The sequence below is a fragment of the Dipodomys spectabilis genome, unplaced genomic scaffold (genome assembly GCF_019054845.1).
Source record: "Dipodomys spectabilis isolate Male_0828 unplaced genomic scaffold, ASM1905484v1 ptg000002l, whole genome shotgun sequence".
NCBI lineage: Eukaryota > Metazoa > Chordata > Mammalia > Rodentia > Heteromyidae > Dipodomys > Dipodomys spectabilis.
In genome coordinates, this window is record NW_024870679.1 from 29,390,204 (window position 1) to 29,416,554 (window position 26,351).

General features: G+C 37.5%; 1 protein-coding gene across 1 annotated transcript in view; it reads left to right on the forward strand.

The window, feature by feature from the left end:
* Positions 1–739: 739 nt before the first annotated feature.
* Slc44a5 (solute carrier family 44 member 5) overlaps positions 740–26,351 on the forward strand; it is a 282,321-nt gene continuing 256,709 nt past the window's right edge. The window contains exon 1 of the mRNA XM_042685519.1: positions 740–817. Coding sequence (XP_042541453.1) covers positions 805–817 — 13 coding nt within the window. The 5' untranslated portion in view covers positions 740–804. The remainder of the gene's footprint in view (positions 818–26,351) is intronic.

Consider the following 26,351-nt stretch of genomic DNA (forward strand, 5'->3'; position numbering starts at 1 on the left):
TCATCATTATTATCTTTTATCTTGGTGCTTGAACTCAGGGCCTGAATGTTCCTGAGTTTCTTTTGCTCAGGGCAGCACTCTACCAACTTAAGCCACACCTCCACTTCTGGCTCTTTGGTAGTTAATTGGAGATAAGAGTTTCATAGACTTTCCTGCCTGGGCTGGCTTCAACCAGCAATCCTCAGATCTCAGGTTCCTAAGAAGCTAATATTATAGGCATGAGCCACAAGTGCCTGGAAAAATTCATTATTTAATATAACTAATATGTGCTAATCGGAAATTAGAAAAACCATTCCCTTAACATTGGAGTAGAAAAACAAAAGGTTAAAGTCAAAAGCAAAGTGCCATTTATTATAGTCAAGGGTTAACTAGTGTGGCAGAAAAACAGAACTGGAACAAGAGATGAACCAGGACCGGTGTGGGCAGAAGCTAAAATGTCAGCTGGTTAGGTATGCATCTCAGGTGAGATGTGGGGTGTGAAAGCAGACAAAGACCAAAGACTTAGGAAGCTGTGAGAATGAAATGTTTATTTTAGCCACAAAGAGCAGAAACTGCTACTGAAAGGACAATAGATACCTGCAGTGTTTTTTTTTTTAATAGAAGAAAATCAGGTATAATCCTCTGGGATTTAAGGCAGCATAATCATAGTAGATTATGGGTGTGTTCCCAAAACATTGCTTTTTAAATGACTTAAAAATCATTTCATAACCATTTTCATACTTGTTTTTATCACAGACTCCTTTCTAAGCAACTCAAGTTCGTGGTGATTCAGGCCTTCTTCTGAAGAGACAGAGTCTTATCTTAATGAATGACGAAGGTAATCACCCACTCAAGTTAAGTCCCTTTAAGTCCCTGTCACCACTCCCTCCAAGATATAGTCTCTTTATACAACTGAAATGGTTCTGGAACTTGCCCTGTAACCTTGGTTGGCTTCAAATTCAAGATCTTCCTGTACTGGCCTTTTGAGTGCTGGGATTACAGTGTGAAATACCACACCAAGATTAAGGCCTTCTTGATCCAGACTCTTTGGTCAAATAGTCATCGTTGGTCCATATAGAGAAAGGGGAAGCAGCATAGTTATGCCCTGTGGTGTTATTAGTACTACATGGGAGAAACTGCAGCATACTAGACATTATGGCTCTCCCTAGGTCCCTAATATTGCAGGAGCATCTTCCCCTTCATTCCTGGAAACTTCCATAGCAGTGACTTCTGGACATGTTGCTAGGCAGAAATTGTGCCAGGAGTTGCATTCTGAACTGTTTCCTTCTCCCACGCTATCTCCTGTGGACTAAACCTTACTACTAGAACCAGAATCTTCTAGTTTTAGCGTTTCTCATAATGACGCAAACAACATGATGATGACTTACTGTTGTTCTTTGGAAAGGAACCTGTGGCTTTCCTTCAAATTTTGCTCCAGCTCAAACGATCTGTGTCCCCATGATTAGGTTTTAAACCCCTTGCAGGCATTAACCAAGTCTTGTCTAGCCTTTTACTCTCCTCAGACTTAGTCTTTGACTTTAGAAAAGCTAGTTACTTGGCAATTGCTTATTGGAAGTGAATACCATTTTCCTTAAGGGCAAATTCTATTGCTTTGTGAAGCAATAGAATTTGTGGAATAGAAAAATGTGACTTAAGTCCAAATTAAAGTGGAAAATACAGAATGTATAGCTTGAAGCTAAGAGCAGCTTTGATCTCTGGCTGACTACATTAAAAATATTAAAATAGTTATTAAAAATGGGATCTAAAGGTCGAAGAAAACTCTTAAATGAGAGCCTAGGAAAATGTCTGAATGTCTGCATGCTTATGAAGGATATGAATACATTGTGCTGGGTGGCAGGCTTTGACAGCTTCCACTTAGTCCTGTACACAAGTCACAGGGCTTTGTGTCCAGGGGCTTTGTAGACTGCTTTGTTTCTCAAAGATGAAAACGGATGATATGACTGACTTAAAGGGAATTTTCTTTTATGTGTCTTCTATGTAGTAGAATTAGCACATTCATTTTTTTTTGCTCAGATTACTATTTTAGGACTATTTGCTCATCTATAAAAGAGAATAACAATAGTATCCCACAGTATAGGGTCCCACTTAAATCAGCACAGTGCCTGAGTACTATCTATATGCTCAACAAATAGTGTTTTTCATAATTGTCTACAGAAATTCAGAAATGTGTTACAAAAGGCTATGTGAATTTGAAATCACAAAAGAGAATAGATGACTGCAGTGAAATTGTGTGTGTGTGTGTGTGTGTGTGTGTGTGTGTGTGTGTGTATGTGTGTGTGTGTGAGTGTAGAAGAGAATTAGGTTAATTGTGAGGGCCATTTTATAGCTTATATTGGCTTATGTGACTTGAAAGCAAAGCGTTATTACTATGTCTAACAATGCTTTAAGGACAAACACTTCCTCAAAGCTATAAAACCTGTGTGCTTTTGGAGGTTTAGGACCATAACACACTCATAAATGGAGTGCTAACTGGCACTTTCCATGTGGCTCATTTGATATTTATCACTCTTTTGAATATTAGACAATATACAAGGGACATGACAACTTTCACCATTGGAAATACACTGTATCTTTCACAGAGGCATCCATCTACTTCCCACTTCCTCTTAACTCTCACTAATTACTTCTTCCTCTAGCTTCTATTTAATGTCAAGTAGCTTGCAGACTTTTTGACCTTAATTTAATGAGTGACTTTCTCCTTAGCATTTATGAGTCACACTCCTTGGGCTTGAGTCATTATACAAACTATTCCCATGAAGGCACTTACTTATTATTGTAATTTAATTTTTTACCAGCGCTGGGGATTGAACCCAGGACCTTGCACGTCATAGCCAAGTTCCCTACCATTGAACCGTATCACTAGCGCTTATGTTTTATTTTTTCATTCCATTTTGGGTCACTTTTTATAGAGACAGTGAATGAAAAAAATGTGTTGATTGGGAAACTAACAAAAACTATAGAAAATAAAAGATCTTGGCAGCAACTTCTCTGTCCATAAGAAAATAGAATAATAGGTTCATAGCACATGCTTGGAAAATGGCAGTACCATCATTGCCAGTATGATCAGTGGCAAACATTCAGAAGCATGAAATTACCTGTGAAACCGAGGTAGGAGCAGTGAGCAGGGATTTATACAGAATTGGCAGATGGGCAGAATAGAAGCACTAAGCAGATATTTTTATCCGTGAGGTCTGTAGTTTTCATTATATAGAGGTAAGGTGCAAATGAAATGCTGGCAAGTGGAAAAGGTTAATTATGTGACTGAAGTAGAGATCAGAGAGACAGTTTAGGACCTTGTTGTTTTCTTAGGTTGATGGATAATAGTGACAGCATGGTGTTCTGAATTTGACAGGGGGTGGAGCATGTCAATATTGGCAGGTACTGGCATGTATCAGAGCAGAGTCAGGGCAAGTGGTAGCTTTTATTCTGAGTGGATGATTCCCATAGACACAGATTCTGGTTGAGTGTGGTGCCTGTATTTGTGCTAGCTAATACCTCATGCTACATTTCAGAATATGTTGCTGCTCCTGTGATTGAGGTGTAGGAGTCAGGGAGAGGAACATCCATAACTTTATGAATATAACTCTAAGGCAATGCATGGTTTTAAGGATACCAAAGAGAAATTCTAAAGGTGCAGAGACATGGGTAGATTATTAGCACCTAAAAACTGCTTCAAAGAGAAATAACAAATTTCATCTAAAATTGATGTGAATTTTATGTTTCCAAGGTTATATGTTAGCAACAAAGCCCCAGATATTTAAATAGCTCTTCAAGCTGACAGTTTTCCCAGACTTTCTACTTTAGCTTACATGGGAATGCCTCAAATCACTCTTTATTAATTTCTTCAATTGAAAGCAAGTCTTTATAGCATGTCTTAAAAACACACAGAGGATTTATTTGTCTTAGCAGCTTAACTTTGCTAAATGCCAATAAAGTATTATTTCTGACTTTCACTTTTCTGTTAGAAAATTGCCTAGAAGATGTTTCATGATGAAAGTTAAGAATTTTATTCTAAACTGGGTGCCGGTGGCTCATGCCTATAATCCTAGCTATTCAGGAGGCTGAAATGTGAGGATCATGGTTCAAAACCAGCCTGGGCAGGAAAGTTTGTGAGACTCTTATATCCAATTAACCAACAGAAAACTGAAAGTGGTGCTGTGGCTCAAGTGGTAGAGCGCTAGCCTTGAGCAGAGCCCAGGCCTAGAGTTTAAGCCGACGACTGACACCCCCCCCCCAAAAAAAAAAAAGGAAAGAAAAGAAAAAAGATTGTATCCTAAACAGTATTTTCAGAAATACACCCCTTATCTTTCCTACATTTATCTCCTCATAGAGCACCTGTCTCTGTCTTAACCCATATCTACATGTGTCTCCATTGTCCAGTGGTCACATTCCCAAACGCGCTGGGATTACAGAAAGGGACATTTAACAAGGTTAAAACACACACACACACACACACACACACACACACACACACACACACACACACACAAAGACTGCAATAATGAAGGTAAAGAAAGTAGAGGTTTGGCTTAAAGGATAGAATGCCAACACTGAGAGAAAAAATTAAGTGAGAGTGTGAGGCCTTGAATTCAAGGCCCAGTACCAGCACCTAAAACAAGCAAAAATAAAGACAAGAATGCTTTTTCTCCTACCATAAGACATATATGGATGATCACAATCCAGCAGTTTATTGTTTAACATCTGTTTTACTTCTGTATCTGACCTCTTGCTATATGATCACTGGACTCTTACAATTTGTAAAATTACCAAGTTTGCTCAATCATTTCTTCCTTTGTGTTCCTATACCATATTGTATGTACAGTAGCTGTATGTTGCTGAATTATAATTTTTTAAATTTCCCTATCCTCATGAAACAGAATTCATTTTTCTTCCCTTCCACCTCAATACCTTGGATTTAAACTCAGGGCCTTGAGCTCCCTCAATTTGCTTGCTCTGTTAACTTGCTCATGATTGACTCTCTACCACTTGAGCCAGGTCCCAAAACCCAGCATTTTGCTTGTTAATTGGTGATTGAGTCTCAAAGAGTTTTCTGCTCAGTCTGGCTTTGAACCGCAATCCACCAAGTCTCAGTCTTTTGAGTAGCTAGGATTATAAGAGTAAGATAAGGGCTTCCATCCTATGAAGCATAATTCTTTTTTTTTTTGTCAGTTGTAGGTCTTGAACTCTGAGCATGGACACTATCCATGAGCTCTTCAGCTCAAGGCTAGTGCTCTACAACTTGAGCCACAGAACCACTTCTGGTTTTCTGGTGGTTAATTGGAGATAAGAGTCTTGTGGAGGGCTGGGACGGTGGTTCAGTGGTAGAGCACTTGCCTTTCATGCTTGAGGCCCTGCATTTGATTCCTCAGCACTACACAAGCAAAAAGAAAAAAAGCCAGAAGTGGCACTGTGGCTCAAGTGGTAGAGTGCTAGCCTTGAGCTGAAGAGCTGAGGGACAGAGCCCAGGCCCAGAGTTCAGGCCCCACGACCGGACCCCCCCCCCCCAAAAAAAAGAGTCTAGTGGACTTTCCTGGGGGACTGGCTTTAGACAGCCATCCTCACATCTCAGCCTCCTCAGTAGGATTACAGGTGTGAGCCACCAGTACCTTGCTGAAACATAATTCTTCAAGAATAATTCACAGTGTTCACAGTGGCTAGAATAGTGCCTAAATTTTAAAAAGTATTCCTACAATGTTTCATGAATAGATAAAAAGGATAAAATATTTGTTGTCCATATTAACAAGTCACACTAATTTGTAGACATCATGCGAACCTATAATTTGATTCTGAAGTAGTCACTTCCCTTCTTTCCTCTTTGCTTTGTCTTTGCATGGCAGAAATTCCATTCCAGTATGATGTCCACATGGCTGCCTCCTGTTAATAACTGGTGGGCACCATCTCGTTTGATAATATGCAGATGGACAAGCCTGCTGTTGTTCTTGGCCATAATACTATCCCCACCTACTTTCTTAGGGAGATTGGACAAGCTTTTCCCCCTATCTTTTTGCAGGTTTCTATATATTTGCTTTGACATTGAATAGAATGTTATCATTGTAATATCTGAGGCCATAATCAGGCTCTGTAACACAGACAAGGGGAAATATTTTGGAAGATGCATGTTATCTATTACAAACAATGTATATTTGGCAATAAAAAAGCCATAAAACTGAAGAGGGGTATAATTTTTTTTTCCTCTTAGCCATAATGAGGGAAGGAACTTAGTATTTATTTACTTTTTATCATAGGCTGAGCATTTTTATGGGATATTTTCCCTCTGTTTCCCCCCCTCCCCATAGCCCACAGAATACAAGAAATCAGTGTCATTATGCTTACTTTAAAAAAGTGAACTCATTGCTGTGAACTTGTTGATAATAACACAGAGCTGAAAAGTGACTAAAACTGATTCTAAATGAAGTCTTTCAACTCTCTATCTTATTCTGGACCTACGTTGTTGAATTAGTCAGCATTTGTATAAAGGAATTTGGTTTTTAGGACAGAATTGGTTTTAAAGGATTTTCAAAGACTGTAATAGGTGTCTCAGATGCTGACTAAAAATATTTCTGCTTGGTGAGTTGGATTTGGTCCCTTTTCCAGATGAGTAAGTAAATGCTCTACAAAGTGACTCCATAATGCAAGACAGGGAATGTGAGCTTTGAAATTTTAGAATGACTACATCAGAAAGCAGAGTGCTTTGTTACACAAAATATTCTACAGAAAATACTGACTCACTTTCTAGAAGTCATGACCACCCTGTTTGTCTAAAGGGTTCATATCTAGGCTAAGCAGGGTGGGTCTAACCGTAACACCTGGCTTTATTCTTGTTTTGACTTCAATTCATGTTATCCTGGTGGTATCGTTGATGAAAGGGAATAAAGTGAGAATCATTCTAGGCTTCTTGGACTCTCTTAGTGAGTATGAGTTTTGGGCCATTGTTTCCTAGGATTCTTGTGATTGATTTTTCTCTATATATACAGACCTTTCCTTAGATCCCGAACTTCAGCAATATTTTTTAAATTTAATTTTATTGTCAAGGTGATGGACAGAGGGTTTACAGTTACATGCATGAGGTAATGAGTACCTTTCTTGTTGCATTGTTATCCCTTCCCTCATTTTCCCTTCTCCCAACTCCCCTTTTCCCCCACGGTGCAAAGCTCATTTCCAAATTATTGTCCTGTTAGTATCACTGTTACATTGGCTCACCGTTTGTCCTTTGTGTCACCATTTTGTTGTCTCCCTTCTCCTCCCAAACCAGATAAATGTATATACAAGACACAGGGATTTGCCGTTCCTCCCTGGCCTGGTGGCAGGTGCTTGCTGAAGAGAAGCATCTGTGAGATTGATGTTCCTTCTACTTCCTGTAAAGATGACTCAGGCTCACCTTCTCAGGGTAGAAGGTCTGACTACAAGACTCATGGCTGAGTAGTCTTGTAGTCATGTAGTTGCTAAAAGTGTTTAACTCTGGGAAGTAACAGAACTGTCAGTTTTATTCTGGTTTCCTTGGTTAATGAAGACAGTGCCAGAGGCAATTTCTACCTGTGTTAAATGAGAGGGTTCCCTCCCCTCAAAAAAGCAGCTTCAATTATAGTATGCCTAAAAGTGAGAGTTAATCAAGACTGAATTATCAGTTGGCTAGGTAAAATTTGACAAGTTTCATTCTAACTACATTATGAAGCTTATTGTAATATTTGGAAACTATGTTGTAGAAAGAGGCTCTAGAAGGACTGTAATTCTAAGATGCAGGCATAATTTTCATGGTGAAGAAATGGTTAGTATTTATAGGAAGAAGACATTTGATTCTCTCAGCTCTTTCTCATATTTCTTTAAATGAGTGTTTTCATGAAATTTAAATTTAGGAATGAAACTATGTTTAAAATTACACTTGTAATTATTGAGGAAAAGGTCACCTTTAGAAACTTGATTCAGTAATATAATTTATTTCAGGACTGGATGTGAGCCCAGTTCCTTTTAATGAAGACTACATTCCTTTTTTTCCCTAGAACAAGGGAATTAATCTGTTTTGTCTATTTCCAGTCATGACACATTCTAGGTTTAGGTAAATAAACTGAACTGAAAAATAACAGGCTTACCACCTGCCTATCACTTGACTCTGAGCTGTCATTTTTCATTTCACCATTATATTCATCAGCATTAATATGAAAACTCTCTGTCAGAGGAATGCTTCTCATGTTTTGATTGACTTGAAATGGAAATTTGAATACTGAATTTCAGAAATAAATTAAACTACGAGAGCCAGGGAGCCCTGGCAAAAGACTCAGGAGAGTAGTTCTGGTCTGGGTGTATGTTTCTGAGGATAAATCACTTTACATTTGTTTTTTAGCATTGATTTCTTTTGTCTTTAGAAGCAAGATGGGTTACAGTAGGTTAGCGTGGAAAACAGATGTCCCCTTATTTGTTCCCTCCTTCTCTGATCACTGGTAATGTCAGCTGGGAGTGCTATGCAGGGATGAAGAGAAAGCCTTTTGAAAGTCCAGTTGGCAGGATACAGGGCAAGAGAGCCAACTATTTGCCACCTGTGAACTCCATAGTTTCAGGGGTGACTATCTGCTTCTTTTATGATCTTCATGATTTATTCTTCATTTTTCAGCTCAATAATTGTCCTCTCCATGCTTAACTAAAAGGAATTTTAGAAACTTGAGAGTTAGGAGACACAGCCTTTTAGTTTATCAAGTGAAAACTAGGCCGAAGAGGATAAAAGTGCTTGGTAAGCTGTTAACTGCCATGTTTGTTATTTGACTAATAAACATTATGGGTAATTAGTGGCTTGGTTTTTTTTATTGTTTCCTTTGGGGCCATTTTTTTCCATGTAATTCTCACTTTCTCTTTTTTTTTTGTCGGTTGTGGGCCCTGAATTTGGCCTGGGCACTGTCCCTCAACTCTTCAGCTCAAGGCTAGTGCTCTACCACTTGAGCCACAGCGTCACTCCCAGCTTTTTCTGGTTCTGTGCTGCTGAGGGCACTCTACCACTGAGCCACCTTCCCAGCCTTCCCATGTAATTCTTAGTGAAGGAATGACATAGGCTCCTTTGTTAAACTTCTTTTATTTATTCCACTCATCATAAGTCAAGAAAACTAAGTGCCAAGTTGTGTGGTACAAACAGTGAAGACATTCAGAAAGGGAGAAAGCTGGAGTCACCTGAGTGGCAAAATAGGAAATATTAAAGAAAAAAGTGAAACTTGAGAATTACTGATTTTAGACAGAGGGCTTTGTAGGTATGGGAGAGAATCTGAGTAAAGTGTAGACATAAGCACAGTTTAGGGCAAAATGGAGGAAGCAGTAATTCTGGACAGAGTGGTGAAGGAAGGCATTAGTAAGGGTGTGATGGTTCTAGCCACATACAGTTTAGCAAGCTGCCTGTATCTGATCATTTAAACTCCTCAAGCCCTATGAGAATAGGTTCTTTTGTCATCTTATGTTCTTGAAGACTTGAAGTACAAAGAAAACAAAGCAAAACAGAAGTAACTTGTGAAATATATGTAACAATTAGGTGTGAAAGTTGGGATATAATTCTGGGAGGTTTAATTCTAGAACATATGTTTATAGTCTATAGAAGCCTGGATAACAAAAAATCCTTCAAAAGTGAAAGCAAAAGCCAAGTTATGGAAATAGCCCAGATGCCCTACATTGGATGAGTGGATCAAGAAAATGTGGGGCATATATACAATGGGATTTTACTCATGCATTGGAAAGAATAACATGTCCTTTGCAGGGAAATGTATGAATCTACAGAAAATTATGTTACGTGAAGTAAACAGGCTAGGAGCAACAGCACATGTTTTCTCTCATGTGTGGAATATATATCTAAAGTACAAACATACATGATAATATATACAAAGCTCTATGCATATACACACAAACAAATTGACTAAAGGCTGGTAAACTTAGGGGAGAAATCCAAAGGTGTAACTCCTCTGAATAACTAATGTACTGTTTATCAAAATGAATACCAGGAAGTGGAAATATGTTTTGGGGGGGAGAGGGTATGGAAGTCTTGCAGGAGGGATAAAGGGAGAGCAACTGCAGTCATTATAATCGATGCGCATTATGTAAAAACTGAACTACTGAGGGTAAGAATGGAAAGAGAAAATGGCAAAAAATGGGGAAGAATGATGGAAGGGGTGACTTTGATCAAGATGCATTGTACTCATTACCCAACTTAACAAATTGTAAGTACAATTAAATACAATTAAGTACAACTACTTAATAATAATTAATAATAATATTAAAAGAAAAAAGTTAAAGTAAAAAATGGATAATTTTTGAGAGCTGGAAGGAAATGTATGATTAGCCCCATGGCTTTCAATCTTGAGAATGTATCAGAATCATATGGAGAGCTTGTTTGAACCAAGATTTCTGAACTCTGGCCTTGACATTTTGGATTACTTAGGTAGAGGTAAACCCTAAGAGCTTGCATTCTAACAAGTTTTCCAGTGACACTTTTTATGTTGGTTTGACCAATACATTTTGAGCAAAGTATTTGGGAATACATTTGGTCAAGTGTAGTAACCTATTGGAATGACTTGGTGAGTTGTCCTACTGGAGAGGATTGTGTTTCATTGCTATGGGCTGACTACATCCATGATGTGAAGAAGGGATAAGTATCCTATTGCTCTATTTCAAATCTTTATTTTACAGGTAAGAAAATGGAAGTCTCAAGAAATGAGGCTTGTTTTGACTCCTACTATTCTGTACAGCTTTTCATACTCATTTACTTAGTTCTTGAATATATATAGTAGTTCTTAATCTATTTACCACATTGAGAATTTCCCCACATATCTCTATTATTGAATGATTGATGTAGCAGGAAAAAATGGAACTATTAGGAGTTTTAAGTCAGTAGTGGCAATAATGAAAGCACTGTTTGGGGGAGGAGTCATTATTAAGAAGGGTAACACAGAGAGGTCTTTCTATTGTATTTTACTATAGAGTCTGCTGCTCAGCTATAGTAGGAGCCAGAAGATTTGGCATCAGGTGGAAGTTTGTTAGAAATACAGACTCTGGTTTTCCAGCTGAGAAAAGATGTAAGGATGCATTTTCTGTCAAATACTGATGCATGGTTAAACCAGAAAGAAGGAGACCAATGGAGAGGATGTTGATTAAATTGACATGACAAGATGATAGCCTAGATTAGAGAAATGATGCTGTTTTTGGGGTAGTGACACTTGGTGTAAATTGAGGACATTGTAGTTACTATACAATCACTGTAGTACTGGAATGGTACTGGGGCTTGAACTCAGGTCTTGGGCACCACCTCTAAACATTTGTTTTGCTTAAGGCTAGTGTTTGACCACTTGAGCCACAGCTCTACTTCTGGCTTTTTGGGTAGTTAAATGGAGATCAGAGTCTCAATGACTTTCCTGCCTGGTCTGGCATTGAACCACATTGGTTTCTTGATCAAACTGGTAGAGAGAGAGCTCATATTGAGAGAGAAGTATGAGAATTCTAGAGAACAAATATTGACCACTACAAGGGTGAAGAGCTTGTGAGTTGAAAGAATTAGTATAAAAAATTCTCAGAATTGTAGAGAAAAAGGAAGTCTAAAGACAAATAGTGGTCTCAGATGAGAGGAAGCCTGCTTTACAGAAATCCGTGTAGTAGGATTAGAAAAGACCAACCTAAATGAATGCATAATGACAATCATAAAGAGCACATAATGCACACCGAGTTCACATGCAGAGGCTGAGAGATTAGAGTGAAGTTCAGTCTTTTAAAATGATGGAAAGAGCAAAGATGAAAAAGGACAAAAACATGTCATGTAAGACTAACAAAAAGTGCTGCAATATAGCACAAGACAAAAAAGGTCGTTGAACAATCTAGAAAGGTGGCTAATGGATAGAAAGGATCATCTATTGACTCAGTGAGTCTTGTAGACACTGATGTAAAAGTAAAAACTTTCATAGAGACAAATCAATTAAAATGAAGGAAGTAACATCGTTTCTCACAGAAGTTGCCAATCAATAGATGGTAAAGAAATGGAGAAATCTGAATTCTAATATAGAGCCAGATATGTTTACTTCTGGGATTAGTCCTATTCAAAGCCAATCAACCAAAAAAAAAGCCAATCAACCATGCTTAGGTTGAGAAACTCTTTTTAAAAAGGATTATGTTGGCTCTGTGTATTTTGTTCTGGAGTCACCCCCTGTGGGCCATTTTAATGCTTGCTTGCTGTGTGCTACAATGTGACACATAAGGTAAAGCAAGAGAAAATATCTAGGGTAGAAATCTTGGCGAAGGATTGCCAATCTGTTAAACTCTTCTCACTACCTTTCACTACCATTCTTTCTCTCTCTCTCTCTCTCTTTCTTTTTTTCTCTCTCTCCTTTCTACATTTTCATAAATGATCCAACATACCTGTTGATGCATAAGGTAGCAATCTGGAGGAATGGACGTATTCAGGTATTTTCAGCTATCTATGAGACACAGACATGAGCGTTGAGTTTTATAGACAAAAAACTTGTGATGGAGAGAGAGAGCTATGCAAGTGATTAAGCATTATTAGTCACTGATGTGATTGGGTTGGCCACTAAGATAGTCTGCAGAAGTTGTTATTGCTTCATCATTTGTGGGAACAAGTCAATCACTGTTTCCTGGTCACCATTGCTTGGCATGTGATCTTTCCTAAGATTTTTGCTATTTCCTTCTTTTGGGAGAAGTTTTGCTTTTTTGCCACAAGATGATAAGCAGTCATTGCTTGATTTAAAGGCAGTTTATCTTATGTCACAATGTAATTATAGTACCTGGTAAACTTGTTCTTCCTAAGGTCCAGAGTGACTGCAAAATAACCATGAGAGAAAATGGTTCAGATTAAATAACAGGATAAAATCTGGTTGCTTAGCTTTTATCTTGGTCCTTAGTTAATCCATAGGGCCAAGTAAGATCAATATTTGTTAATAAAATCTAGTTTAAGTATTTCTTTTAGGCATATCAATTGCTCTTTTTTTTTTTTTGCTAGTCTTGAGGCTTGAACTCAGGTCATAGGTGCTATCCTTGAGCTTCTTTTTTTTCTCAAGGCTAGCACTCTACCACTTGAGCACAGCACCACTTCCAGCTTTTTCTGAGTAGTTTATTGGAGATAAGTGTCTCACACACTTTCCTGCCCGGGCTAGCTTCAAAATGCCATTCTCAAATCTCAGCCTTCTGAGTAGCTAGGATTACAGGTGTGAGCAACAAGATCCTGGCTTAATTATTCTTTCTTAACTGAAAGTTAAAGACAAGATATGATGGATATGAAAATAGGGGAATTTCTTCTTACCCTCCCAGAAGAGATAGAAACTATTAAATTAAATGAAATTACTCTTTTTTTGTAAGTAAAGAGCAATGAAATTTTAGCAATTCATGTAGTTTTACCAAATGTGTGCATAAGAAGGGAGACTGATACATTAAGATTGTGTGTTTTTTTTCCTTTGTTTTCCTGTTTCCACAGGTCTATTTCCCTATTGCAGTATATTAGCTAATTAAAGCAAAACCAAAACCAAACCAACAGTAAGAAGTTTCCCTGTGCGTATTTTCATAGAAAAGAAATGAAAATAGAAGAAAAGAAAATGGCTACTAATAAAAGAGCCTTTAGGAATGTTAAGTTTGTAGACAGTAATCACTGTCACGTTGGCAGCTGGGTGCGAATGGCTCATGCCTATAGCCATAGCAATTCAGGAGACTACTGAGATCTAGAGGACTGATGTTCAAAAACAGCTTGGGCAGAAAAGTTAGCAAGACTTCATCTTGAATTAACTAATAAAAAGTCAGGGTGGAGTTGAAGAGCACCAGAAAAACCAAGCAAGTGCAAGGCCCCTGTATTTGAATTTTAGTGTTGGCATAAAGGAGGAGGAAAAAGGTAGAGAAGGGGAAGGAGGAGGGGGAGGAAGAGGAAAAGGAAAAATTGGCAGTGATTCTTGACCAGCTACAAAGAAGAAAGGTAAGCATAGGCCTTTGAAAAGATACCCAGAGACTAAATCTAAAGGAATTGTGTGGGATTTCTCAATTCTCTATTTTTTTCATAGGGAATAATTGAAACAGGGAGTTTGCATAGATTAATCATTTACAGTTTGGGATCTATAATTAGATACGCATTGGGTTTGAGTCTTCTGTGTTTGTGTATAAGTTATTTAATATCTTTGTGCCTCCATTTACCCTTGTGTGCAAAATGGGAATGATAATAGTATTTTCCTCACTGCACTGTGAAAAACATTAAATGAGAGAATATTTACAAAACACTGTCTGTAGAAAGTGTTAGTATTATTAGAAGTAAAATGAAAAGAAATAGAAGCAAAATAAGATGCTTTAAAAAGTGCTCTTAATGTTGACTTTGCATGTTAATTATGTTAGGATAATTAAGATTAGCTTCTACAACACATAAAGCCTGAGATCTTAGTGGCTCAATACAATGAAAATGCCTGGCTAACATCACAATCTAATGTGAAAGGGGCATTAGCCTCCATTTTGCACCAAAACATTGGACTTACTTAGCCCAAGGTTGCTATGATATGGCAAGTGGAGGATGAAAATGGCACTATGATTTTGAGCTGTCTGGTCTCAGCAGTTGCATGCCTTTCTTCCTAAAAAACATTGTTACAGGGCCCTGACATAACTAAGACACTTAAGACAAAGTAGCAAAGCACTTGGGATTAACAGAGCAGAACTGGCAAAATTAAGTTATACTGGCAAAGTTAAGTAATACTGGCAACGTTAATTTATACTGGCAAAGTTAGTTGCTGATTAATCTATGTTCTGTCTGTGCTTTATTCCAATTCTTATGGTGGGAAGAAGGACTCCAAAAGATGCAGCAGGATAGAGAGGATGACAGCAGACAAATATTATAAGAACCAAGAGTCTAATGGAAGTGGAACTTGTAACATTGCCCTGAGACTGAGTGAAGGTTTACTTTTTCAGGAGATGTTTTTAATTTTCTAACCTATTTTCTTTTACATAGAACTTTGAGTACATTAATGACATTAAATTCCTAAAAATGAAGTGATCAGGTTACAGACTAAACATTTGTAAGGGTTTGTCTACATATTGTACTGCTTATTTTCAGTCAAACAATTAAAATATTATGCTGTTAAGTTAGACTCAACAAACATAACTGCTTTCACCTTGGAATGTTTTATTCCTTTCAGGGAATAAATACTCAGTCCAGATGATCCTTTGTTGCACAGGACTTCCTTGTGTATTGTGGTATGATTTATTAGTGTCTCAGGACTCTCAACTCTTGGATGCTAGTAGAAAGCCTGAACTTATAGTTGTAGTAATCAACAACATGTTCACATCTTTCCAGATGTTCTAATAGGGGAAAAATTGCTCTCAGTTGTGGAGCATTGATTTAAAAAATGTGCAGAACTAATAGCAATGTACTCCTAATTTAGTGATTTGTCTGAAGCAATGAGTTTTTGATCCAAGAATTACTTATCTAGTATACTGAGAGTAACCAAAACTCATGAAGCAGAAATTTAACCTAGTATTCATATACTTTGCTTCTTGAAGACCCACTTAAGAGCTGCTGTTAAATATTAGCTGTTGCTAAACTGGCAAACAATGGCACTTGGTTTCCAGTGAAGTGTTGGCAATCATTTGAAGCTTGTTTGACTCTTAACACAGTAGTTCTTACTATTTTTTTTTTTATCATCTGTACTGTGTGGGGTCTCTGTGCTGAAGCATATATTCATTTCTACCTATTTGTACATTAGGGTTATCAGTAGTCATATGCTAATGAATCTGTGTGGGGTTTAAAGGGACAGGTTATCCTTCCCTGTTTGTACCTTCAAGAGCTGTCATCCCTATTTTTCCTTATATTGATGACCTCACTTTGAAGAAAGGCGTAGAAAGAAAGCAATCAGTTACCAAGTCATCCCAAAGCGAAGCACAACTTAAGCCTCAGAGAGAAGTATTGAACCTTCCCTTTTCTTTTGATTTCAAAAGTTATTGTTAGAATAAGGAAGCCATGTTCAAGCTCTGCAGGTAGAATGTTTTATTGGTAGGGTTGTTTCAGGTTGTTTGGGGATAGGTTCTAAGCATCACATAGAAGGGGGTGAGAAATGGACCGAACTGTGGAGAACATTTCTCACCCTTTCCTTAGTGCTGCCAGTTAAGGCTTGAGTGTTGATGGGATGGTGGCTCAGGGCATCTGGGAGGGCACCCTTTTCTCCTTACACTGGTGGGGGAGCTTTGGTTCATCTCAACTTAGAACTTAAACACAGTAATTTCAGGAGACATGGCTGTGTTGCTGGAGGATGGATGAAAAGTGTTCCTCAGCTTCACAGTTTTCATGCAGAAAAAAATCACAGGAATTGGAGATCCACAATGGAAAGAATTTCAAGAAGTTTTATAGAGCTGGGCACTTGCGACTCGTTCCTGTAATCCTAACTACTCAAGAGGCTGAGATCTGTGGATTGTGGGCAGCCTGGGCAGGAAACTGTGAGACTCCTGTTTCCACTTAACCACCAGAAATCTGTAAGTGGTACTTAGGGTGCTAGCCTTGAATGGTAAAGCTCAGGGACAGAGCCCAGGCTTGAATTCAAGCCCCATGACTGAAAAAAAGTTCACAGAAAATCCTTTCTGTCTTTCTACCCACTGTGAAGAGTTCACTGAAGCTTCTGAACATCTGAAAGAAGGCAGGTGCAGACAGCCCCTTTTATGTCTACCTGTTCCTACAACTTATCATCTAGAAATGGAAAGGAATGGGAAAGGAGCTTGCTGATCTGGTTTTATTTTACTTTCTAATGTCTGAATATGGCCCTTTTATTTATTTTTTTAATTAATTAATTAATTAATTCGTTTTGTTGGTCATGGGGCTTGAACTCTGGGCCTGGGCTCTGTCCCTGTACTCTTCAGCTCAAATCTAGCATCTCACCACTTGAGCCACAATGCCACTTCTGGTTTTCTAGTGGTTAATTAGAGATAAGAGTCTGACAGACTTTCTTGCATGGGCTGGCTTTGAACCGTGATACTCAGATCTCAGCTTCCTGAGTAGCTAGGATTACAGCCGTGAGCTAGTGACTCCCAGTGAGTCTGGCCCTTTTAATGCATACAATTTTTAATATCCTTAGCTCTCATCTATCTATCCTGCCTTGACTAATGCTGGTTAGTTTTAACCTATGTGAACTAGTTTCTTACCATAAATTAGCATGACTGATTGAAGAGGGTCTTGAGACAAGAGAGTTTCTCAGGGTCAGGAGAGCTTGAAAGACAGAGTCAGAAACATATAGTCACAAAACTTACACATCTTAAGTCACATCATAGCAAATGGGTTCAAAAATCTACACAGAACAGCTAAACTAATTGTTCAAATGTTAAGAAAATCCTTTCTAGAAGGGTGGTCTGTTGCAGATGGTCTATTCCGAAGTCCCAGCCTCATCCTCCTTTCCTGTTATGTCAACCAAGGGGACAGATCTTGCAGATGGCCACCTATTTTTCAGGCCTCCTGTGTCTTCTGCAGGCTTGTGTCTGAACTCTTCTATTACCTTCTTCACTTTTCAACAATTTTGCAATCATAGTGTCTTTGTCCTTCCTGTCTTCCTGCTCCTCTCCTTCATGCTTTTGTAATTCTTTTTTTTTTAATTGTGAAAATACTATATAGAGGGGTTACAATTACTGCTTTTGTAATTCTTTAGGTACATCCCTTCCCTCTATTATTCTAATTGTCAGACCTAAGGACCATAAAATGATGCTATTGGTCATCCTAGGATCCTGCATGGCTTATGTGCTGTCTGCATAGTTCTTTTCTAAAATAATATTTCTGGATCAAAGTCTTGTTTCCTGTCTGCCTCAGTATTCAATATTCTATCACAATGTGCAGAAAGAGTTCATTATGTGGGGAGATGGTAATAATAGCCTAAGGAGGCTCCTATCCATTCATATTACAGCAGTTAGCAGTACTTACTATACCAAACCTCCATATTTTTAATGTAGTCCTCTTTTTTTGAAAAAGCAAAGTAATTTCCTGATGATTTTTTTTGTCGGTCCTGGGGTTTGAACTCTGGGCCTGGGTGCTGTCCCTCAGCACTTTAGCTCAAGGCTAGTGCTCTACCACTTGAGCCACAATGCCATTTCCAGTTTTCTGAGTGGTTTATTGGAGATAAGAGTTTCTCAGTCTTTCCTGCCCCAGCTGGCTTTGAATAATGATCCTCAGATCTCAGCCTCCTGAGTAGCTAGGATTACAGGCGTGAGCCACTGGCACCCAGCTCCAGATGATTTTTATTTCTATGTGATTTCATATAGGACAGTATTTTTTATTTTTTGGCCAGTGGAGGCTTGATGTAGTCTCCATCATCTTAACCTACATTTAAATGTTTGTTTGTGTGCTTTTTTAGTACTCTGTGGTCTTATAAATATATTCACAAATATTAACCCTTTGACCACTCTAAAAATAGAAAATAAAAAAAGGAGGCAACCTAGGCAGATATTCACATTTCAAAAGAGGAAATAAAGCATGGAGAAATTGTGGCTTTCCCAGGCTTGTAGAATTAGGACTGACAGCCTGCCTCAGTGCTGTTTGCACCCCACTCCTATGCACAGGTAGTCCCAGACTGCACACTATTTCTCTACTCTTAGATTTTTTTTTTTGCCTGAATTTACAACTAGTCCAATCTGTAAAAAGTATATAAAAGGGTGGTTGTGTGATTGCCATTCAAAAGGCGCCCACCATGCTATCTGGAATCAGGGTGCTATCTCTAGTCTCAATTTTTATGATTTCTACTTTTGTGTCATTGTGAAAGGCTGAGAAGAGTTTATTGCTGTCCATATATCACATTTTGAGTTTACGATAGCTTTTCTGTTAATGGGTTGGATATTATTGTGCTTCAACCTCTGTAACCTTGTGTCAGGATAACTCAGCTCTGAGATATATTGCAACGTCATAATTTTAAAAACCCTTGACCCTTTTCCCTGTCAAAGTAAACCTGAACAGATAGTAATATTTTTTTTAAAGTAGGACGGAGTTGGGATTTCTTTTTCAGAAAATGATGGATATTTGAAAAATAGTGATGGTTAACATAACACATCTCTCTCACATACACAATCACTTCTCTACTGTACTCTATTTTCTTACAATCTGTTAAGGCACACTATAAAGAGAGAAGAATGATTTTCTTTAGCTGTCCTAGTGCTATTTTAACATATTCATTTTAATCCACCTTCAGTTTAGAGTCTGTGAGATCCAACTTTTTTTCTGTCCTAAATAGACTTCCAGTTGAAATTCTTATTAGTTCTCTCATTCTTTTTCTCCCTACATGTAGTCCACCCTTGCTTCTTTCCCTCTTTCAGATTGTCTTTCTGTTATCCTCTGTCTATATATTCATCTGTCTATCAATCTGCCTAGTTTCTTACCTGCTTATCTATTTATTGATTTCTCTGTCTCAGTAATAAGGAAGCCCATCTTCAGCATTTGGGATAGCAAAAGCAGAAGAACTTCAAAATTTAAAGTTTTAATGGATCAAGTTTAAATGATTTGGGGATTGGTCTGTTCATTCCAACTTTTTGACTGTTCTATCATACCAATAGTGTACTATTATCCTTTAGGCATAAACATTTAAGCTGATGCTTATAACATGGAACTTTATGTGATACCAAATCTAAAAAGTGTTTTCTTCAAAAGCTGAAGTTTATTTTTTATTTTATTTTTTGCCAGTCCTGGGGCTTGAAGCCTGGGTGCTGGCCCTGTGCTTCTTTGGCTCAAGGCTAGCGGATCCTCAGATCTCAGACTCCTGAGAAATTAAGATTCCAGGCATGGAGCCACCAGCACCCAACTCCGGTTAAAATTAAAGACAGCTCAACCTAGATGAAATCACTTTTTGAGGCTGGGGTGTGGCTCAAATGATAGCGTACCTGTCTAGCAATGAGGGCTGAGTTTAAACCCGTGTGTGTGTTTGTGTGGGTGTGTGTGTGTTTCCAAGAATGTCTTATTTAGAAAGGGACCTTGATGACTTCATTGACTAACACTCTAATGCCTATGTTTCCCCATGATAGAATGAATGTTACTAGCATGCAGCAACCCTCAATTCTCACTAACTGTCTCAAGACACTTCCAATACTTCCACACTCAATTTTTAAAGGAAAATGACAGTTGGCTAGAGAATTTTCCTTTATTAATCCAAAAAGATGTTTTTCTTCCTAAGAGACAATTCTACCTTTTTCATCTTAGGAAAGGCCTGAGGGTATCATGGAGCGAAGTGTTGAGAGAGTTTTAATTGAAAGATAAGGGTTTATTACTTAGGACATGGTATGCATAGACTAAATGAAGAAAAGAGAATAATAACATCAATGTCTGTTAGCTTATTCATTGTGGAATTGTGCATATTTTTCAAATATGTTAGGTTTTCCTTTGTTTTATTATAGAGAATTGTGTGTATATGTGTGCATGGGTTGTATAAATAATAATGTAGTAAATCCATAAGGGATTCTACTTAAGATGACTTAAGATAATCTAGCCTATTAACTAAGAAAGATATCTATAAGTGCTTATCCTTTGGTGAAACTTGTCTCTATTGTATTTTGTTGAGATGTTATGAGAAAAAAATTTCTTGCATTTTATCTTTTTTTTGCATTTTATCTTTAGTTGTACAAAGGACGTACCATTCAACAAACCCATCTATAAGTTATATGCATCTTGATTGATATCACACCTTTGATGGTTCTCCCTATCCATCCCTGCTCAATCCCTCCCCTCAATGAGGCTAGTTTTATTAGTTATGCATTGAATATTGTGACCACATTCTCTCCTTTCTCTCTTCATTCTTCTATCTTCTCTTCACTTGACCTCCCCCACACCTATTGGGTGGCAATTTCCTGCTATTCATTTTGTTGGACTGTTAGCTTTTCTAAGAATTACACCATTTGAAGTCCTGCAAATACCACACTTCAGTTAACATGTTTATGTATGCTTGCATACAACCCCATACTTGTTTACCTGTATATTTATAAATTAGATCTAGATATTCAGAACTGTAGTCCTGTCACTTTGTTTGTGGAATCAAATGAACTGAAGAGCTTACAGTAAAATAATTTTTATAAATAACACAAAATATTTAAGCAGTTTTATTGAGATATAAATTGTTTCATAAAATTCTCCAATTTAAAGTATACAGTTCAATGCCTTTTAGAATATTTGGAGAGCTGTAAAACCATTATCAAAGTCTAATTTTAGAACATTTTCATCAGACCACAATGAATCTCATTAGCATTCTCTCTGTAAGCCTGTGACTGCCTCCAGGGCCCTCAGTCCCAGATAACTGCTAATCTGTCTGTCTATTGATTTGACTGTTCTGGACCTCTCATATAAATGGAGTCATAATCGTGTGCTTTAGGACTGTTTTTTCTTACTAGTAACTTTTTATGATTATATGTAACTCCTATTTTGCAATTTTAAAGATAAATTACTTTTTTAAGGAAGAAAATTAAAACCACATCTAAAAGCATTCACTTGAAAAAAAGCTTTAGTCAATGGCTTTTATATTTCTTTCCAGACATTTACTATTTGTTATTATTTTATTAATTTTCTGAAAACTAAGCAAAGGTCATTCTGAGCATTTTACACTGGTTATATAGAATTACAAAAGACAAAGAAGCTCAAAAAAATAAGAACTATTAGAAGGAGTGCTACAAATGACAAGTACAGATGGCTTGTAGCATATAACAGGAGTGTAATTTAATTGTTTTTGTGTATGTTCCAGTCTTGGGGTTTGAATCAGGGCCTGGGTGTTCTCTGTGAACTTCTGTGTTCAAGACTAGTGCTCTACTACTGAGCCACAGCTCTACAGTTCTGGCTTTGTGATGGCTAAGTAGGGGTAAGATTCTCATGGGCTTTTCTGTTTGGGCTGGCTTCAAACCATGATCCTCAGATTTCAGCCTGCTGAGTAGCTAGGATTACAGGCATGAGCCACTGGTACCTGGGCCTAGAATGAGACTTTTAGTGACTCCAATATTTTCTGCTGAGTGGATATACCAAATTTATTGGAAATTTGAACATTTATTAGAATTTAAACTGCTCACAAGTGACATTCATCTTAAGGTTTAAGTGACAAAAAACACAGAAAAACTTAGCTGTGAAATTATATGAATTTATGGCCAGATGTGTCAACAAATATTTTTTCAGATATATGCAACATTAAGATTACTCTTGAATTGGAATCTAAGATTAATGACTCCTAAAGATAAAGGTGAAAAAAAAAGATAAAGGTGGCCCACTACTACTTGCTTTTATGACCCTGTCACTGCCACTGTTTTCAGATGTTTGGGAAATCTCAAGTCCAGATGATGCAATGGTAAAATGATCCCTCCCTTCTCCACTAGCCTCTCTGGATTCCAAAATAAGAGCTTTCCTTAAGCTGTGTATGGAAATTTGGAACAATTGTTTGGAACAGGAAAATATACTGTTAAAACTGACATTTTAAACTATCATTGATATTTAGGAAATAATCCTTTGATTTTCCTCTATGAGTTTATTTGCATTTAATTTCCCCTTTTTAAGTTTCTTGTTTTGCTTCCCTGCATTCTCCTTCTGTGTGTTCCTCTTTATTCTGTAAGTCCTGGTCTCTATCTGAGATCATTTCTTCGGTGTGGATGTCAGATCTTATTATTTGCCTTCTCCCTCTGGTCAAATTCATCCAAACATTAAATCTTCTTGTTGGCCTCTTTCTTTTCTCTTGTCCTTTGTGGGTTGCCATTTTATTCCCCTGCTTTGGTTTGTTTTCTTTTAGGGGGGAGGAAGCAATGTTTTCTCCTCCTTTCCTGACTTTTTGGATTATGTGTCTTTATTCTTTCATTCAATGATATAGTCTATTGTGCTTTGATATACTCCTCTCTGCCATACTCTTTTCTCTTGAATTTCTGTAGTGGCTTTCCATGCATCTTATGTTGATTCATGGATGGCAGAGGAATTGATAGAAACTAAAAATGGGTAAGAAAAATTCAACTGTTGGTCATCTATAGAACAGTAGCCCAGTAAATATAGATCTATTCTAAAATGAGACTATCTAAAGAAGAAGAACGTCCTGATATGTGATTCTTTTTAAAAAGTTTATTAGCTGAGTGCTTGCAGTTTATGTCTATGATTTTAGCTACTCAGGAGGCTGAGATTCAGATGACCACAGTTTAAAGCCATCCCAGGACTCCATTCAAGGCCAGCCTGGGCAAAACGTTGTTTTTTTTTTAAATTTTGTTTGTTGGTTTTTTTATGATTTTTTTTATTGTGAAAATACTGTACAAAGGAGTTACAATTACATGGGCAAGATCATGAGTACATTTCAAATCAAGCATGGTTGCCTCCTCCTTGGTTTCCCCTTTCTATCCCTTCCCATCCACCTCCCTTCCCCTCCCTGCCAAAGTTGTAAAGTTCGTTTTTCAACATAATGACTTGTACATCTCCTTGTTGCAATGGGTCCACCTGTATCCCTATTTAAATGAGTTGTTTTTTTCCATTCTCCTCCACAAATTATACCAACATCAAATACAGTGAAAGCAGGGGTTATGCCGTGGGGGAGGGACATAGAAAGCAACAAAGAAATTGTCTTATGAATATTTTAGAAACAATCACATGAAAGAAAAAACATTTGAATACTTATCTTGGGGTTCATTCCGCCTAACATCAACTTATCTGACCTTTTCTGCTTGTCACAGGCATATACTAGTTATTGCAAATAAGGGAACGCCTATGTTTCTTTGGGTCTGGCTTACTTCACTTAATATAATTTTTTCCAAGCCTTTCCATTTCCTAACAAATGGGTCAATGTCATCCTTTCTGATGTAGGCATAGAATTCCATTGTGTATATATACCACATTTTCTTGATCCATTCATCTAGAGAGGGACATCTGGGTTGGTTCCATATCTTAGCTATGGTAAATAATGCTGCAATAAACATAATTGTGCTGGGAGCTTTAGTGTGGTCTTGTTTGTGATCATTTGGGTAAATGTCCAAAAGTGGGATTATTGGATTATAGGGGAGCTCTATGTGGAGTCTTTTGAGGAACCTCCATACTACTTTCCAAAGTGGTTGAACAAGTTTACATTCCCACCAACAATGCAGTAGGGTTCCCTTCTGTCCACAACCCCTCCAGCATCTGTTGTTATTAGAGATCTTGATTATAGCCATTCTAAATGGCTGAGGTGGTATCTCAATGGTGTTTTGATTTGCATTTCTTTTATGACTAGGGAGGTTGAGCATTTCTTCATGTGTCTATTGGCTATTCTTATTTCCTTTTCAGAGAAGTTTCTCTTTAAGTCTTTAGCCAACTTATTTATTGGGTAGTTGTTTCTTTGAAGATTTGTTGTTGGGAGATTTAATTTTTTGAGTTCCAGGTATATTTTAGATATGAGACCCTTGTGCATTGTATGGCTAGTGAAGATCTTCTCCCAATCAGTGTGTTTTCTATTGATCTTGCTAGCTACGTCCTTTGCCATGCAGAAGTTCTGCAATTTCATGCAATCCCATTTGTCCAACCTTTCTTTGATTTGTTGTGTTTCTGGGTCTCTATTAAGAAAATTTGGCCTGTGCCAAAGAGACCTAGGGTTTCTCCTATTCCATCCTGTAATGTTTTCAGGGTGTCTGCTTTGACTCCGAGGTCTTTAATCCATTTGGACTTGATTCTGGTGCAGGGTGATATATAAGGATCTAGCTTTAGTTTTCTACAAGTAATTAACCAATTTTTCTAGCACCATTTACTGAAGAGGCTGTCTTTCTTCCATTCTATTTTTTTAGTTTCCTTATCGAAGATTAGATGGCTATAGGTCTTTAAGTTCATTTCTGGGTTTTCAATTCTATTCCATTGGTCCTGAGGTCTCTTCTTGTGCCAGTACCACACTGTTTTGATTACTATGGCTTTATAGTAGAGTTTCAAATTTGGTATTGATAGTCCTCTTGCACCATTCTTTCTGTTAAGGATCGTTTTTGCTGTTCAGGGTCTTTTATTGTTCCAGATGAATTTTTGGATTGCCTCTTCTATTTCCTTGAAGAATGAGATTGGAATCTTGATAGGTATCATTCAATTTGTAGATAGCCTTGGGAAGTATTGCCATTTTCACGATATTGATCCTTCCAATCCAGGAGCATGGGAGTTTTTGCCACTTTCTAAGTTCTGTTTTGGTTTCCTTTTTTAGGTTTTTAAAGTTTTCATCATAGAGGTGCTTCACGTCTTTGGTTAAGTTAATTCCTAGGTGCTTTATTTTTTGTGGGGCTATTACAAATGGAGTTGCTTTTCTAATTTCAATAATTTTAGCCATGCTTTTCTCATTGTTGGCATACAGAAAAGCCATTGGTTTTTGAGGGTTAATTTTATAACCTGCTACTTTGCCAAAGTTTTGAATCAGTTTGAGTAATTAGGGAGTGGAGTCCGTGGGATTCTTTAAATACAAGATCATATCATCTGCAAAGAGGGAGAGTTTTACTTCATCTTTCACTATTTGGATCCCATTTATGTTTGCATCTTGTCTTATTGCTGTAGCTAGGCATTCTAATAGTAGATTGAAGAGAAGTGGAGAAAGTGGACATTCTTGTCTCGTTCCTGAGTTAAGAGGAAATGGCTTTAGTTTTTCACCATTAAGTATAAGGCTGGCTGTAAGTTTGTCATATACAGCCTTTATTGTATTGAGGAATGTTCCATGGAATCCTAATTTTTCCAGAACCTTCATCATAAAGGGGTATTGGATCTTGTGAGATGCTTTTTCTGCATCTATTGAGATAACCATGTGGTTCTTATCCTTGCTCTTGTTGATGTGATGAATTATATTAATTGATTAGCGTATATTGAACCAGCTTTGCATCCCTGAAATGAATCCTGTTTGATCGTGGTGTATGATTTTTTTCATGAATTATTGAAGTAAATTGGCCAAAATTTTGTTGAGAAGTTTTGCATCCATGTTCATCAAAGAAATAGGTCTATAGTTCTCTTTCTTTGATGAGTCCCTACCTGGTTTTGAGATGAGGGTTACGATGGCTTCATAGAAAGAGTTCAGTAGTGAACTTTCTCTTTTAATTTCATTGAAGAGTTGGAGGAGTATTGGTGTGAGCTCTGCTTTGAAGGTCTTGTAGAATTCCACTGTAAAACCATCAGGTCCTGGGCTTTTCTTAGATGGGAGGTTCTTATTGCTGTTTCTATTTCAATGCTTGATATGGGCCTGTTAAGATGGTTTAATTCATCTTGGTTTAGTTTTGGCATGTTGATATTTGCTAGGAAAAGTTCCATTTCTTCCAAGTTCTCAAACTTATTAGCATAAAGGTTTGAGAAGTATTCCCTTATAATGTTCTGAATTTTGGTTGTTTCTTTAGTGATGTTTGCATTCTCATCTCTGAGTTTATTTATTTGGGTGTGTTCTCTTCTTTTTGTGATAAGATTTGCTAAGGGTTAATTT